Source organism: Serinus canaria, chromosome 11 (assembly GCF_022539315.1).
Source record: "Serinus canaria isolate serCan28SL12 chromosome 11, serCan2020, whole genome shotgun sequence".
Classification (NCBI taxonomy): Eukaryota; Metazoa; Chordata; class Aves; order Passeriformes; family Fringillidae; genus Serinus; species Serinus canaria.
The window spans coordinates 12,550,480-12,567,009 of record NC_066325.1 but is presented as its reverse complement, the minus strand read 5'-3'; the positions used below and the strand labels follow the sequence as shown (position 1 = coordinate 12,567,009).

At 45.5% G+C, this 16,530-nt stretch overlaps 1 protein-coding gene and 1 long non-coding RNA gene across 2 annotated transcripts in view; one reads left to right on the top strand and one right to left on the bottom strand.

Moving 5' to 3' along the window:
* The window catches only part of GNAO1 (G protein subunit alpha o1), a 129,910-nt gene that overhangs the window by 78,176 nt on the left and 35,204 nt on the right, over positions 1 to 16,530 (bottom strand). The window contains exon 3 of the mRNA XM_009090660.4: positions 3,418 to 3,559. Within this exon, the coding sequence (XP_009088908.1) occupies positions 3,418 to 3,559 (142 nt within the window). The remainder of the gene's footprint in view (positions 1 to 3,417; positions 3,560 to 16,530) is intronic.
* Positions 285 to 7,815, top strand: LOC127060041 (uncharacterized). The gene is made up of 3 exons (XR_007778576.1): positions 285 to 582; positions 6,755 to 6,895; positions 7,367 to 7,815. It is a non-coding gene; the product is annotated as an uncharacterized LOC127060041 (long non-coding RNA).

Below are 16,530 nucleotides of genomic sequence, written 5' to 3'. Positions count from 1 at the left end.
AGCCTGACTCTTTCCTGCCTGTTAATCTGATTATCAAGGTAAGGACTGAGTAGTGCCCTACAGTCCAGCTGGAGAGTCCTGAGTAGGCAGGCGAGACTAAGCCTCAGCCTCTCTTCCTGTGTGTAACCCCTTGTCTTGTCAGGGATCCCCCTGGGCAGTGGTGGCCCTGGAGATGAGCAACACCCACAGATGCCACTTCTCCTGCAGCTGGCTCCTGTCTCCTCACTGACTGCTCCTTTTCTGCCCGCCCTCTTGTAACACATGAAGCATTTGTGCCTTTGCACTTGCACAGCTTTTCTGGAGTTTCAGCCTGGCCTTCCATGCTGTGCACAGTGATAATGTGCTGTGAGCTGGCAGAATGTGCTCCTGCCTCCCCTGCTGAAGGTCACAAAATAAGGATCTGGGTGCTGCCCACAGGCCATGAACCTTTCGTGAGCTGGGCAAAGCTGCAAGAAAACCTGCTGCCCTGGACAAGGAGCACACATAAAAGTGAAATCTGACACTTAGGCTGTTTTGTTCTCGACCTGGGGACAAGTCCTTATCAGCAGAGAGGGTCAGCAAGACCTGGAACATATGCTTTCTGTGAGTTATTTTGTCTTTTTAGTCCTATTTCCTACACTGATCTCGCTTTGACTGCCAAAAGCAAGGGGGTTTAGTCTTCCCCTAGTCTATTCACTTCCATTAGACTAAATACTGGAGGTACAATAATGGACAAGAGAAAAATAGAGGATTTGGTTATTTTCTTGTCAATAACAACATGCATTTACTAAGTAGGGAAGGGTTTTTTTACTTTGATCATGGTCAAAGTACCATTTAGAGGGGATACGGGTGCAATCTCCCAGAAAGTGAGATGGGGGAAGCAAAAACAGCCAAGTGGTCTCTGGGGAAAACCTGTCCTAGGCCCAAGTGCCCTCCTTCCCTGCTGCTGAATCAGGCTGGAGCAGCCACAGCCTTGGCTCCCCTTCCTGAGCTCCCTTCTCTTGGGGGCTTAAGCGATGAGTAGGGAAAAATCCCCCACTAAAAGATTTGTATTGGAAACCCTTGGCTGAGGAATGACTTTTAAAATAGAAAAGCTTTGCCTGAAAAGGGATGAACCATGTAGCATAATACTCAACAAATCGCCTGTTTAATGGCCTCTCTTTTTAGCAGCTGTGCATTAATAACAAAAGCAGGGCAGCAGAAGCCATGTGCTTCTTTGTAAGATTAAAATAAATGCTATTTCATACTAATACCAGCAACTTTCTTTGCCTAAGAGAAAAGAGCAAGTGCTAGATCACAGCCTGAGAGACTAGATTTCCTTCCCTTAGATTCCCTTTTCCTCTTGGTTTCCTTTGTCTGCTGCTGGATGAAGAAATATTTCTGCCATCTATGAAGGGAACAGATACACCGGACCACCCTCCCAGACAGTGGTTTGGTTCATAGTGGTTCGTGGCAGGCTTGTCTCACACAGTCAGCATGACACCATTGGAAGACAGAAGTTATTCCTCCAGAACTACATCTTAGGGGAAACAAGGCTGGAGAGTACTTAATCGAACTTACTTTTTACTTTGCAAAGCATAATACAAGATCTCTACTGCCAAAAAGCATAAATTGAAACAGCAGTGGTTCACACTCGACATCAGGAGAAATTTTCCATCATGAGGACTGTAAGAGCAGTGGAGCAGGGTGCCCAAAGAGGGTCTGAAGTCTCCATCCTTGAATGATTTCAGACCCAACTGGGTAGAGCCCTGAGCAACCTGGTTTGACCTTAGACTTTACCTGAGCAGGGGTTGGGCTCCACCCCTCTGGAGCTCCTCTCCAGCCTGAATTTTTGAACAACCCTAGGAACATTTGGCATCTTTTCCACAGGAATATGAACGGACACAACATTTTGTTCAGCTCAGAACTCCACCTCTCGTTCCTGGCAGTCCTGATAACAGCTCTCCTCCTCCACCCCCTGTACTGTGCCAGGCCTGGCACTAAAGCAGTGATGAGTTTTCCCTCCTCAAATAAGACTTTAGGTGTTTTAAAAAAAATAAAAAATTACATTTTAAAGCTGTCTGCCACAGACTATTTATCAGACATGGAGAATGAGTTGTTTCTGTTTTCCTAGGCATGGGTTTTAGCTGAGTGAGATACGTTGCCTTGCTGAGAGCTGAGTCACTGAGTAATCAACAGATTAATGTATTCAGTTTGAAAGCCATCAGCATTAGTTCTCGGCAAGCTCACAAGAACTCCATTATGGCATCATCTCCACGTTTGGGATGGAAATGTCTCCAGGATTTAGAGTTCCTACGGGAAAATCCCTAGATGCAAAGAAATCAAAGTACCTCTTTGTGACTGGGAGCAATAAGGTACCTCCTCATACAGTAACACCACAGCAGGATTTTGGCATCCCTTCTAGTGAATGCTTTTATTATCAACACTCAGATAAGGAGTTTGGAGTATGTTGTACATCTGTCATTTGATAGCTACCCAAAAATAGTCATGACAAACTCACTGGCATATAGGACTTTGCCTTTACCAGGTCTTTAATTTGAAATTATTTTATTTCCAGTGATATCAGGTAGTTTTACCTTCTCTGGATTGTAGCATGCAAAAAGAGTGGTTTTGATCCCACTCTAGGGCTCTGAGTTCCTCTGTGTGGGCTTGGTCTGAGCCAGAAATGCAAGGCAGAGGCTGGCAGGGGCACCTCACAGAGGAGCCACTGTTTAAAAATAGGGAGCTGGTAAAAGTAATCACAGACTAGCAACTGTAAAAGGACAGGATGGCCTAGGTGTGTGGTACAAGAAGGCTGCCAAGGATCACATAGCTGTTCTGATAAGACAGATGCCAATGCTGCTAGCTAAGAGCCTGTCCATACCAACCTTGCTGAAGTAATACATCCCCTTGTTTGCAACCAAAATTGCTGTTTGAGTACACTTAAATGGGGGATGTGTGAGTAGAAGCCACTCAAGCCCCAATGAAAGTAATCCTAAAAGCTTTCCTACATTAGCAGACTGGTGGAAGGGCTTTGAATGGCAGCAAGACTTCTCCCTGATTCATCAGTCCATGCAGCCTGTGTGTCCAGCACGTGTACAGGAGACAGCAGACAGGACACATGTTCTCACTGTTTTCTCAAATCTACCAGTAGATCTGTCTAGGCTGTCCCTAGACAACAGATTATTTTTCTTGCCTGGCCTGACTAGAGCCAGGGCATGAGAGATTGTGCCTTTTGTGACACAAAGGTCCCCAGGGCTACAATTCCCAGTCTAAGTGTACAAATGGCACATCACATGCAATTGCATCTCTGTTGTACAAAATGCATGTGCAGGAGGCACACAGCAGTGATGTAAATCTCCCCTCCCTCCTTATCCCTCCAAGGCAGTGAGATTGTGCAAGTGCCTCCTGTTCCTGGTGTGGAGTGTCTGCACCCAGGCAGTGGTGGCTGTCACTCACCCGTCGTTCCTTGTCGCCGTACTCAATGCCCAGGGTGTCCATGGCACGGACAATAGCTGCCAGGGACTGTATAGTGTTGCTGTAGACCACTGGCTTGTACTGCTTCACATCTTCTCCAGAGAAGCCATCCTCATGGATGATCCTGAGGAAAATGCAAAAGACAAAAAACTCTTGAGAATGTAATTTCAGTAGGAGAGACATTTAAAAGACAGCTGTGCTCTTCTGAAGAGCACATCTGCAGGCTTGATTCACTTAATTTAGTCAGCATTTCTTTTTAAACCTTTCTGGTTGTTCACCAGTAGTGTGTCTGAGCCCACTGCTGGAATTAGCATCCCTTTTGCTCTCTATCAAGAAGGTTTTGTGCACAGTTGGTGCATATGGTACCTCCTTCCCAAATGAACTGCAAATGTTGAAGTTTGGAGCACCTCATGTTCACAGGGTCAGCAGTCACAGGGGGGAGGTTTCCAGGTCCTACATTACCTTCCCAGTCAAGGTCTATGGAAATATGTTCAACATGGACAAATGACCATCAGATCAGATCTTAACCACTGGAACAAGTGCTAGAAACCCTCTAGTTCTTGTCTAGTCCTTTCAGCAGTAGTAACTTCTGGGGTACCTTACAAAAGGAACCAGAGTTAAAATACCCCTGTACATGCAGGGACTCAGGCACAGAGAGGGAAGTGCCTTCGTTATGAAGCACTTAAAACACTCACCCTCCACACTTCCTCCTCCCTCCTTTTCTCTCCTTTAGAATAATTGCTGAGATTTTTTTTGCCTCAAGGCATGTTATGTTATCCCTTCCCCAAGCAAGATGGGAATGTGACCCAGAGTCCTACCAGATTGGTGTACTGGATGCTCTGTGCATTTGTCTCCATTAAACTATGCAAAGGAACTGTTTGATGGAGCAAGTTATTGCAGTCCCTTGCTTAGGTCAGAAGACTGACTCCTGTAATTTATTAATCTCTAAGTATCTCCACAACTAAGTCTGGTTATGTCTCCAAAAACAACTAGGATTTGCAGAACTAATTGTGCTTGACAATAATTCTTCCCAGTGAAGACATGAGTTATGTCTTAAATGTTGGAAGAGAGGATGATCTGCTTAGCTAAAATCCTTGTTTGCTCATCCTCAGATGTCACTGGACAACAGAGGGTCCTCCAGTAACAGACCTGGTCTCTGATAAAACCTAGCACCCTGTCTGTAACAGGATTTTTGATTCCTTTTTTTACTGAATCAGATACACAACATCAAAGGTCCCAACAAGTGCTGGCATCCCCTGGGACAGAGGGAGCACCAACTCACTCTGTGAGCTTGCAATAGATACAGTGCTGGGATGGAGAGTGGGGCTGGATGCCAGCCCAGAGTTAATAACAGATGACTACACGAAGAACAAGGCTGGTAGAAACATGCTGACCAAAACAGAGATCTCCTTCCCCTGATGTGAAGCTCACAAAAAGGTTTTCTAGCACAAGTGACTGACTCTCTGCTGTCCCCACCTCAACTTTTGCTTACTCAACACTGAACACTGAGCTCCTGGGAGGAGCTGCTCAACAGCCCCTGAGTCCTGGAAAAACATGACTACAAGCAAAGACAGCCTCAGACAGAAAATCAGTTGATTTGAATCAATTGCTTTGAATCCTGGTGATCAGGATATTTTTAAGCTACTGATCTGAGGAACTGGGCAGAGTCCTCTGCTTGGGTACCCTCCAGCAAAGGCAAATGGTTCTGGTGTGTTGGAAACACTGCTGGCTCCCCTCACCTAAGCTGAGGAGAACAGGGGTGGATGAAAATCTTTCTGACTTAGTAAATCCAGACTTGAAAATTTGCTCAAAAAATTTCAATGGCTTGTTTTGATTTTAATGGAGTTATGGGCAACAGCAGATCTTGTACTCTGTTTCTTTTATTTCCTGTGAATCTAGTGATAGTGGTGAGGTTTGGAACAATAGCATTTGAGTGATGGGAAGGAGGTGGGGCAGCAGAGCCGTGTATCAGCACTGGTTCTCATGGATCATTTACTTTTACTCAGACAAGTTCCTGAACTTCTGGGAAATGTGTTCTTTGCCAAAAAGAGCAGTCCACACAAAGAGTCATGGGTGGCACAAAGCAAAAGGATCTGCATCAGTTCTGACTGAATTCAAGAGAGACTGTACAGCAGCTCTTCCTCCCAGCTCTGAGCATGACAGCACGAAGCACAGCAGAGCAGGGGTCCCACGGGAGGCAGGCAGGCAGTGGGGTCTGTGTGCTGTAGTGAGCATGACCATTAAAACATACAGGTGTAAGAACTTACAGAAGTGAGCAGCATGCCAAGACTGTAAAGTCTTTACAGATTTAGGCTACTACTCAATCAACCTGCAAATTATGGGAGCAGAGGGTTTTTAGCACCAAAAATGTGACTCCTCTGTTTTCTCAATGGCATATATTTTTCCCAGTGTCCGAATTACAAAGGAAACTGCTGCAGGCAGGTTCCTCTTTGCCACACTAGAACTGGTTCTCTCCAGGGCAAAGGAAGAAAAGGGATTTGAGAGGATTCCCAGGGGCTGCAGAGGGGGGAGAAAGTGCTGTAATTTAAAAAAGTGATTCTGAGCAATTAAAAAGCCATTTCATTCACCAAGTGACTAATAAAACACTGTGCTCTGAATGGAATGGTGAGAGACAACTGAAGCAACCTGATTGCCTAAGGTAGCCATTAATGCCTGCTCCCCATCCCTCAGCTGCTAACAGCAAAACCCATATGTTGGCAGGTTGTGTTGTTGTACTCATTTCAGAATGGCAGTAACAAGCAGGTATTTGCTGGAGAAAATGGTTGTACTGCAGATCAGATCTTCTGCCATCCCCCAGCAAGCCATTAATCCTGAAGAAGTGCCCAGTGCCTCAGCAATTATTGCTTAATTACAAAATAAATTAAATACTTGGAAACAGGGGGTGCATTCTGCATGGCAGCTTGCTTTGGCTTCTGTTCAACAAAGCACTTATGTGCCTTCAGCCTTTCACTACCCAACCACTGCACCAAGAGGGCAAAGCCAGAGATGATTCTGTGCCTGCCCCTGCTGACACCACGGCCCCTGTGGCTGTGGGACAGTGCTCTGAACAGAGCCCACCAGTGCACTGGGGCTGCAGCTCAGCTGGGGGCTGATTCCACCAAGGAGCCACTTTGCCCAGGTCACTCCTGGGGGAAATACTTGTCCATCATCCTGAAAACTTCCTGGAGCAGAGGCTACAGTCATCACCATTCCCATACATCAGCTCCAGCCAAGCTATTCTGGTGCTTTCCTTTCAGCCCTTCCAACCTGAGCCATCTTTAGTCAACACACTGACACTTCCCTACACCTTCTCAATCAGGTCCTCCTCTTCTTTTTGAGGCACAGTGCCCCAGACTAGACCCAGTCCTCACATCTCCAACCTGCCAAGATCATTTGAAGCTGCAAAGTTTTTCCTCTGATGTGCTGAAGCACCTCTACCAGCTCCATATCACTGCCAGCGGTAAGTAATGATGTATTTCCATCCATTCTTCACTGATGAAAATTTAGAAAGAAATTGACACAGACCCCAGAGGATTCCTGGCGGACAGAGTGCTCTGCTCTGACCACAAGCCACTGATAACTGTATACTTTGGGAATGAGTTGTGCTACTCACCCATTTTTGTGTAAGACCTGTAATGAGTTTCTCTGCACCATTTTTCAGGTCAATTTTTAAAAATCCAGTGGAACTCTGACAAATCCTTCCTAAAATCTAGATATGGCACCAACTATTGCTCTCCTACTTCTGCTGAGAAATCAAATGAGACTAGTTTAACATGCCTAATTTTGTATAATCCATGCTGTATGTCACTCATCTCCCTTTTTATCTTCTAGGTGGTTGCAAATTACATGATTGATAGTTCAATTCTCTTGAAAGCTTCTAGAAGTTGACTGGTCTATAATTCTTACTCCTCTTTTCTCCCTCTATATTTAGAGAGAGGCACCATGTTTACATTTTTTCCCAGTCTTCTGGTGCCTCACCTGCCCTCCAAGAGCTCTCAAGGAGAAGTGTTTGTATTCCTGAGATGGCGCCTCTAAGTATGTACGAAGAATTTTCTTCAACATGGCTGACCTGAAGGCATTCAGCCTTTCTAAACTTGTCCTTTCTGTGGCAGAAGGAAGGAGTGGCATGCTCAGCAGTGGAGATTTGTGGACACCCCCTCTTGCTTCCAGTGCTCAGCAGCCTTCATTCTTTTTACAGCTTCACATGCAGGTTCTCATGCCCCAACTGATGCAGCCCTGTCTCGTCTCCTGCCCTTTGTCATCACTCCAAAACCTCAAGCCAATGCCTCTGAAATATTTCCTGCAAAATTCAGGGACCTTTGTGTGGCTTCAAACTGTCTGCATCACTGTGAAAGATGTACTTATAAACTTCTAACTGCTTACCAGAGAAAATAAAACCCATACTGTTTCTGTTTTACCTAAGATGATTTACTTTCAATCAGCAAGATGTTTCCAGCTGAATGAAGTTTTCCCATATCAATGCACATCCCTACAATTACAGTGATTTGTTTGAATAAAACCAGGCAAGAAATCACCAGGAGATTATTATACTCAAAGTGTATCACAAGCAAATACCTTACAAATGAACAGTCCAGTTCCTATAAAAGCAGACCTGCTCCTCACCTTCACCTGGAAAAATTAAGGATTTTAAAGGTCATTGCACAGCTTTCCTACAGAGCCCTGTGCCTTGCCAAGGAGTTTCAGCTCTCAGGGCTCTGGGGCACTGAGCTGGTCGGGGCTGGCAGTGGCACCACCCTGGGTGGCACCCACAGGTTCCCTCCAGCCTGGGTGGCTCTGAGCTCCTCAGCATCATCTCCTTCCACCTCAGGAAAGCTCAGGTCAGTGCAGTGTTCCAAGTCCACACAACACTGTGGGACAATGCAAAGTGTGTGAGATGATGCTGGTGGCTGTAAAATACTGTGTAAAAGGGAGGGCCATGGCAGAAGGGAGGTGGCATTACAGGGACAACAGAGAATTTGCCCACAAACACATTTTTGCTCAGGCTGTTGAGTCCCATCAGTACATTCACGTTTATGGTATAGACTAACCCAAGGTGGATTTTAGATGGGGAGTCCTGGAACAAACACACATCACAAAATCTATTTTTCCTCAGCAAACCTTTCTGATTTTTATCCCCTCCCTTCTTCCCCCTTTTTTCTTTCAAAAATAATCTTTCCTGTCTCCTTCTCAGAATCAGGCAGGTTATTCTGGTGGGGCTGGGCAGAGCTTGAGTCAAAACAAAAAATCTAATTCTGAAGAAAACTCTGCAACCTTTGTTTGCAAATGGGGAAAAAACAGCACGAAATCTGACTTTAATATGTAGAGAGGAGGATGATCAAATTCTGATGGAAAATCTCCCACTAATCAGCTACTTTAAATTTATTTTTATCTTGATATGAGGTTAAAAACTTTGTTTACAGGGGAGTTATGAAGCTAAATTCCAGTGATTCTCTTCTCACTCATTTAATAGCCTGAAATGCGATTAAAAACTCCTGGATTATGTTAAACTAAATCAACGCAGATGCCCATGACCTTGTGTTCAAAGACTGCAAAGGCACAGTTCAGACCTCCATGACAGGGTGAAAATCTCTCTAAACTCTCATTCTTCTTCCCCCCAGCTGCGCTAGAATGACATGTTGTACATCCTATTCCCACAAGAAATTCTCTGAGATGAAAATTAAGATGACTGTTTGCCTGCATGCCCTTTTTAAAAAAAAGAAAAACAACTTCCTTAGCCAGGGTCATCTAAAAACTGCAAATGGAGCTCATTTTAAAAAGCACAATTTTTTCAACCTGGACTTTCAACAGTGGTCCAAGAAATACTGATGAAGGCCTGTGATAGACACCCAGCTGGGGAAAATCTCCTTTCTGGAGGAAATACCTTTGGGTCACTCAAAACTGAATTCTTACCACCAAAGTATTTCTTGCATGCAAGGATATTATTCTAACTAACCAGATGGTTCACGTTAAAAAATAAGCAAATCCATCAGGCAATTGAAATGCTGCCAAAACCTCCAGCCCTGGAAATGGCCGAGCTTACCCAAATCAATTGCAGAAGTTTCACAGACCTGTACAAGGCAGAAGCATTCTTGCTCCTCTAAGGCACTTTTTGTGCCTAATGCCTGTAAGTCCCTCTGATGCCTTCATGGAGTCTCTTTAAAGCCAGCCATGTGCTGCTGCACCTTAACTGCTGGCCAAAAAGCTTGAGGATGAGGTTATAAGAAACTCTCTTGTGTCTGCTCAGAATCAACATTGCGACCATCTTATTTTTGTCTGTAGACAAGTGGCTATTGAGCCAACAATTATTAGCTTCCAGAGCTACAAGAGTCAGATACTGCATCTTCCCCAAAACCTTTGATTTCAGATTGTTTTCAGGTGCATAAAATATTTGCAGAATACTCTTCATTTCCAGTATAATATAGCCCTAAACTAGAAACATGTACAGCACTCCCAACATGGTGCTGTGTCCCTGCAGCCCTGTGGCTGTTTGGAAGTAGCTTTTAGTTTTATTTTAATTATTATTATTATTATTTAATTGAGTTCTGCATCAATACCCAATTTTGGCTTTGGGCTGTCTTGAGTGGTGATCCCTGCTTCGGTTGAATGCTGTAGCTGAGATGAGAGATGATTTCCTGGACTGCATGCTGAGGTTCCTGCTAAGTGTCCTTCACTGGACTGGGGTGTTGGGTTGGCTTTGGCACCCCACATTTGGGATGCACCAATAACCTTCCCATCTCTGCAGTGTGAGGATTGTTTCAGCATTTACATTTTCAAAAGGAAGCACTGGAGTGAAATACTTTGTTTTTAAGTGTGTGTATAAAACAATTTCAAGAGCGTAAACAGTCTACTGCATCCTGAAAGTAATTAATTAGTGTTGATGAATGAAAGACACCAGTTCTGATACTTCAAAAGAAGGCAAGGCTGTGCAGGCAGAGCAAAGCCAGCTACTGTGCTAGTACTCCACCCAACACAATAGGGAGGTAGTCATCCTTTGGAATTTAACACTACAAAGTCAGGAAAATCATAGACTTGTTTATGTTGGAAAACTCCTCAAAGATCATTGAATCCAACCCTTACCCTAGCACTGCAAACTCCACCAATGAACCAGATCCCTAAGTGTCACATCTACATCTACACATCTTTTAAATGAATCCAGGGATGGTGACTGCCACTTCCCTGGGCAGCCTCTTCCAGTGCTTGACACCCCCTTCAATTCCTCTGAAGTGCCAATCTAAACCTCTTCAGGTTCGACTTGAGGCCATTTCCTCTTGTCCCATGGTTTACCTGTGACAATAAGCATTGCCCACACCAAACCTAACTGTACACAATCAGCTATACCAGTGCTTTAACCCGCCTGAGGCAACTGAACAATTTTTTCCTGCAGAGATTTCTGGCCACTGGTCCCCAGAGGAGTTCTGGTACCCAGATGCACCATCCTGCTCCCAAAGTGTTAATGACCATAAATGAGCTCTTCCTTTCTTGGCAGCTGCTGGTTCTGGTGAGGGCCAGGCTATGGGCTAGCTGGGGAAGGTGCACTGATGTACACAGGCACAGGACCTGACTCCCAGCATGGAACTGCAGGATTCAGTGCCTGGCTCAGTCCCCAGTCCAAACCTCAGACCCTTCCTCTACAGCACAGATAGGGGATGGCACTATAGGGTGTGGCCAGGGAAAGAAAAACCCATCACACTAGCTAATACAGAAACCACACACAGACCCTCTTTGTCCTACTCCAAATCAGTTTCTTCTGCTCCTGAGAGGCAGATTTGCCCAGATAGGAAGCAAAGGGTGAAGCAGGGTGCAGGCAGAGGCCGCCCCTGACCCCCATGTCCTGCACAAAGCTGGGAGCAGCACAGACTTGGCTTTTATGCAATGTCAGGCCACTGGCATAGTTTGGTTTTACTGAAATTTTCAGTCAGTTACCTTTGATAATGTACCCTCTCCCGGGGCCTTTAATATTAAGATCAAATATTGAATACCCTACATGCACCTAATTAGTTTTAATATGCATCCTGCTCGGCTCAGTAAGAACAGCAAAGAAACACAGTCAAGAACAATTAGATCAGGACTTTTTTCCATTAAGAAAAGACAGCTGGACTACACGGATTCCTGCAGCAGCATTTGCATTAGATGAGATTGCATTTTTCTGTGGAAAAAGCCTTGGAGCCAAAAGGGTTTCAAATAGCACCAGAGGAGGCTGACAGCTGCATTCTTTGTTGTGCATTCCCAAATAATAATTCAGTGAAGGAAAAAGTGCTCCTGCTCCGAGTGCCTTATTGTCTCATCCCATGCAATGTGCTACATAGTCAATCTACTTTGTCCATGCTCTGCCTGAGACCAATGAGATCCCTCAGGGAAAAAAAATCCACTGGGCTGGTGATGACCCACATGAGAGAATTCTCATTAATTCCTCGGTAATGTTACATAAGGTCATTTTGTTGAATTAAAATTATTTGGATTAATCCTCTTAAATGTTCTCTTAGATGCAAGGGGGATCCAACTGCAGCTGGATCATCCCACAGCTGGTTCTAGAAAGTCAAAATAGTGTTTTAAAGCCCCATAATGGTTTTGTTAAATTCATCCCCTGAACAAGGACACAAAGCAGCTTTTTATGGCTTTTTTAGATCACTTACAACTTCTGTAAGCTGTCATTAACTATCATCAAAGCCTGAAAAACTAAGCAAATGGGTTCAATGTCAGTTTTACTGCCCAAACCTAAATAATATTTTTGGTTTCCCATCTGCCTCATCTGAAGTGTTTTGATAGCTGCAAGGTGACTTTGCCTTTCAAAACCTTTTCAGATGTTGCTCTCCATAAACAAATATTCTGTGGACAGCAGAGGAAACAAGAGGCATGCACAGTCTCTTCACTGGCCTGTGCATTTCATCCTCACAATCCACTACCACCACCAAACCCCACAACAGGAAGATGAGCCCTGTGTATTTTACCCAGACATCAAGAATGAGTGCATGACTCAGTGTATCAAAGCAAGGCTTTGGTAGAATGTACCCGGCTCCCCTGGCTTCCAAAGCCCCTCCTTCCACTGAAATCCACTGGGATTCAGTGTTCCTCTTCTGTGTCTAGAGCTGGTCTTTGCACAGTTGACATATTTTTCTGTGTGTCCTAGTTGTATTAGTGCTCATTAGGAATTGTGTGCTGTCATGAAAACACTCAGCTAAAATAAAAAGATGCTTTAAAGCAGCTTTGCTTTTTTGGGATATCAAATCTAGCAGCAACTGTCTTTTGAAGCAATAATTGATGTGTTTGATTAGGTCTGGTGGCAGATGGGGGTTTTTCAGTACTTTTGATGTTTCAACATGTTAAGCTGAGAAGGAATCAATTCTGGAAAGAGCGATTATGCCATTCCTTGTATCCTGTCCATCTTCTCTGGCACGATTACAGCTCAGGGGCTCCATCTCTGAGCAGTGTGCTTGCCACAAGCCCCTGGGTGTGCTGCCAAGCTGACATTAGCCTCCACTAATCTCAGCTCAGAGATTTTTGAGTCATGGTGTTCCCAGATCTGCAATGTGCTGCCTTTCTGTCAGAGGATGTAATCAAGCACCACACCACACCCCACAGAGCACAGGCTGAGGCAGAGTATCTGGCTGCTGGGAAAAATCCCTGAAGACTGCAATGGATCCTCCATCAATGGAAAATTTTGCAGTCAAAATGAGGATGTCTGCTGCAGATGAGATACAAGTCGTGGATGGAGGAACAGCAGTTTGGCCTCTGCCACTCCTGCTGCTCCAGGCAGCAGAAACCCAAACCCTGCCTGTCTAACCCTGCTATTTCTTGCACTGGGGCTGCAAAGTTTCTGCTGTCTGTGTTTACTGGAGCCCCATGAAGTCTGCCTGCAGCTGAAGTGTGGCTCTGATAGAGCAGGGGTAGGCAACTCCCCAAACAGAGGTGGTGACAGCTTTGGTGTGCTCAGTAATGCCAGGTCATGGCTCTGAGCTCTCCCAGTCTTCCTGCTCAGGTCTGCTCACTGAGGCTTTCCAAGCTGAAGAGTTTGAGCTGAAACCTGGCAGATACAGTATTTTAGGATTCTGCCCACACTGCTAATAAGATTTCACAGCAGGAAGGAGATGTGTTGCACTTGTGGTTAATTACATGCATTTGGATATATTTGAATCATAACTTCTACACTTGTACTCAGAGAACAGGTTATCTGAAAGGAAGACAAATGCACAGCTTTTACAGCTTTTCCCTGACACCTGCTACAAGGCTGCAAATAACCCCTCAGTGGTTCTCAATGCAGCTGATGTTGAGAAAATACCAGTGAGGGGACAAGGCCTGGGCTGGTCTCACTCAGCACATGCCTCCAGACATACCTGACCTGTAGCCATGGGGGAAGGGCCTGCCTCAGCTCTGAGTCTCCCGCCTAAAACCACTGTGAGAAAGATGAAGGAACAGTTTTTTCCAGTGTTTTTTCCAAGCTTTTCAGCCAACCTATTCCAACACAATACTGTTTGAAGGAGGATTTGAAGACCTTGGGCATCCTCAGGGTCTCATGGCATTTCCTGGCACAGAGCTCCTCTGGTGTCCCTCTGTGTCCCTCTATCTCCTGAGCTGGGACAGCCAGTCAGAGCTGTCATGTGAGGCTGCTGGGGCACGGGGTGGAACTGGGAGGTGGGTGCTGCCAGTAGAGGAAGAATACAGACATATGCCACAATGAATGCACCCACTGCCAAAAGACCACAAATAATTATTTGTCCTTGCTCTGCAGAGCGAGCTGGCACTTTGTAACCAGATCCAAGTGCTGTCCTGTGACCTCCCCGTGGCAGCAGGAGAGAAGGACAGAGCTCTAACCAGGAGAATTCCACAAAATCAGCAGAGGAAGGGCTGGCCAGTGGCACAAAGCACACCAGCTTCCCTGCAGCCCTGGTGACTTAGCCACCCTGATGGGATCTGTAGAACTCCCTTGCACCCCAGGCACACCTCTCACACCCTCTCTGGGTAGGGCACGGGTCCCTGCACTTTCCTAGAGTTTCGTGTCAGCTCTTGGCACAGCAGCTCCTGCCAGCAGAGAAAGGAGTGATCAAGAATCAAATATCTGGGGTACCCTGGCCAGACTTTTCATCTGAAAGCCTGGCTTAGAGCCAGGCCGGCACTTAAGCTCTCCTTCCCGGGCCCATTCTGTGTTAATGGGAGCCCCAGGAGCCCGGCACTACCAAGAACCAAGGCGGAGACTGCCGGCAAGTGATCCTCTGGGGACAGCAGCCAGCCACCGGAGCCCAGCCCCTCCTGCGGCACTGCCTGCTGGCCACAGACCCTGCAGGGCCAGCAGATGCCACGGTGGAGGCAGCTGCCCCTGGGGTACAGACTCATTCTGCTTCAGCCACCCCTGGCTTTCCAGGAGACACCATAACTGAGAGCAGAGCCACATTTAAACAGATGTAAAAATGTGTTTGCCCACTACGCTGGGAAGCCACCGCTGCTGCAAACATCTCAGAACATGAGTATATTCCTCCTACTGCTTTCATCAGTCTTTGTCATCCCCCATGTCCTCATCTTCAATTGAAAAATTCCTTATTGATTTAATTTGCAAATTTGTAAGTCTCTCCCAAGAGTACCTGAGAAGAGGCAAGGCAGTTCAAAGTGACTGTTTGAACCGTCTTATAAAGCACCCAGCTAGATAGGGTAAATCTGCATCGTAATAAATTTATTCCACATCTGATCATCAGAGTTTAAGCTTATCTCTAGTATTATTTTACTGTCTCCAGTGTAAAAGATTACTGCCTTCTGGAGAGGTTTGATTAGATTCAGAGAGGCTGAGGTTTAATGAGCATAGACTTCTTTGACTCTCTTCCCACCCACGTAGTGGGTGCACTGCTGGTATTTGGATGATGAGCCATTTTGATGGTGTACACTTCTGTTTTTCCAAAACCCATCTAGGAAATCTTGGACAACTCATTTGTTTCTCAAAGCTTTCAAGTTTTCCAAACAGCAGAGACCTTCCCTTCCCTCTCTGGTCGGGCTTTCCTCCTCTCACCCTTAGCCCCATGAACGGGAGCTGCTCCCAGCGTTACTACTGTCGGTCTGGGGAGATGAGCTGGGAGCACCTCTGCCCTTGGGGGGATGTGGGCAGGAAGAAAACAAACACAACAGTGATCTAAACTTTGGAAACATAGGTTAGGAAGTGCTGATCTACTATGTAATAGCCCTGACAATGCCCCCTTTAAACAGGGTGATTGTGGCTTACTAATATCCATACAATAGATTAACCACCTACAGAACATGGAGAAATGCATGATAAAAAGCAGCACCTAATCTATGAGCAGAGACAGTAGTGCTGAGTAACCTTCGGCAAACAAGTGGCTCATTAACCAATCAATTGACAATGTTAAATGGAATAACTCACGCTGAATGCTGCTGCTGCCCTGGCACGGCTGGGGAAGGCAGGCAGGGGGGACCAGTCCATGCCCACTTTGGGAAGGATTGTCACAGGTGTCTCTGCTTGGGAACTGGAAAGCTGGAAATCACATTTATTGCAAGTAATGCCCAAATAAGAGCCTGAGACCGGGTCAAAGGTCCCCTGAGAAAACCCCAGGAAACAGACTGGCTTTGAGGCTCTTTCATCCAGCTGATGGAAGTGAAACTTCTGGTGCTGTTCTTCACTGATACCTCTCAGGGACCCCCAAATCCCTCAGAATATCAGGGCATGATGCAAGATTGTTCCCTCCTCTTCATTCCTAAATCCTTCCTTTAGAAGATCCTGGGCAATAAGGCTTTCACCTATTCTCTAGGAATAACAATCCATAGCATAACACATTTAATCCCTTAGAAATAATTCCTGCTGTCCAGTCAAAATGTATGTATTGACAAACTCAAAAACAGTTTCCACAATGTCATTCACACAGTTATTTTTAGTACCAGTGCTGCCAGCAGAAATAACAGGCCTGATGTGTTTCCTCCCCCTGGCTTAGAATGAGGGTTCTGAAATTATAGAGGGGGGCACTAATTGAGTACAAAGAATGTTACAAACGATTTGCACTGCTGTAGAATCTGGTAGCAAACCAGTGTGCTTCCACCCCCACTTGCACATGCAATTATGCTACTGTCCACTCAAAGGGTGCATATCCACTGGCAGGAGTA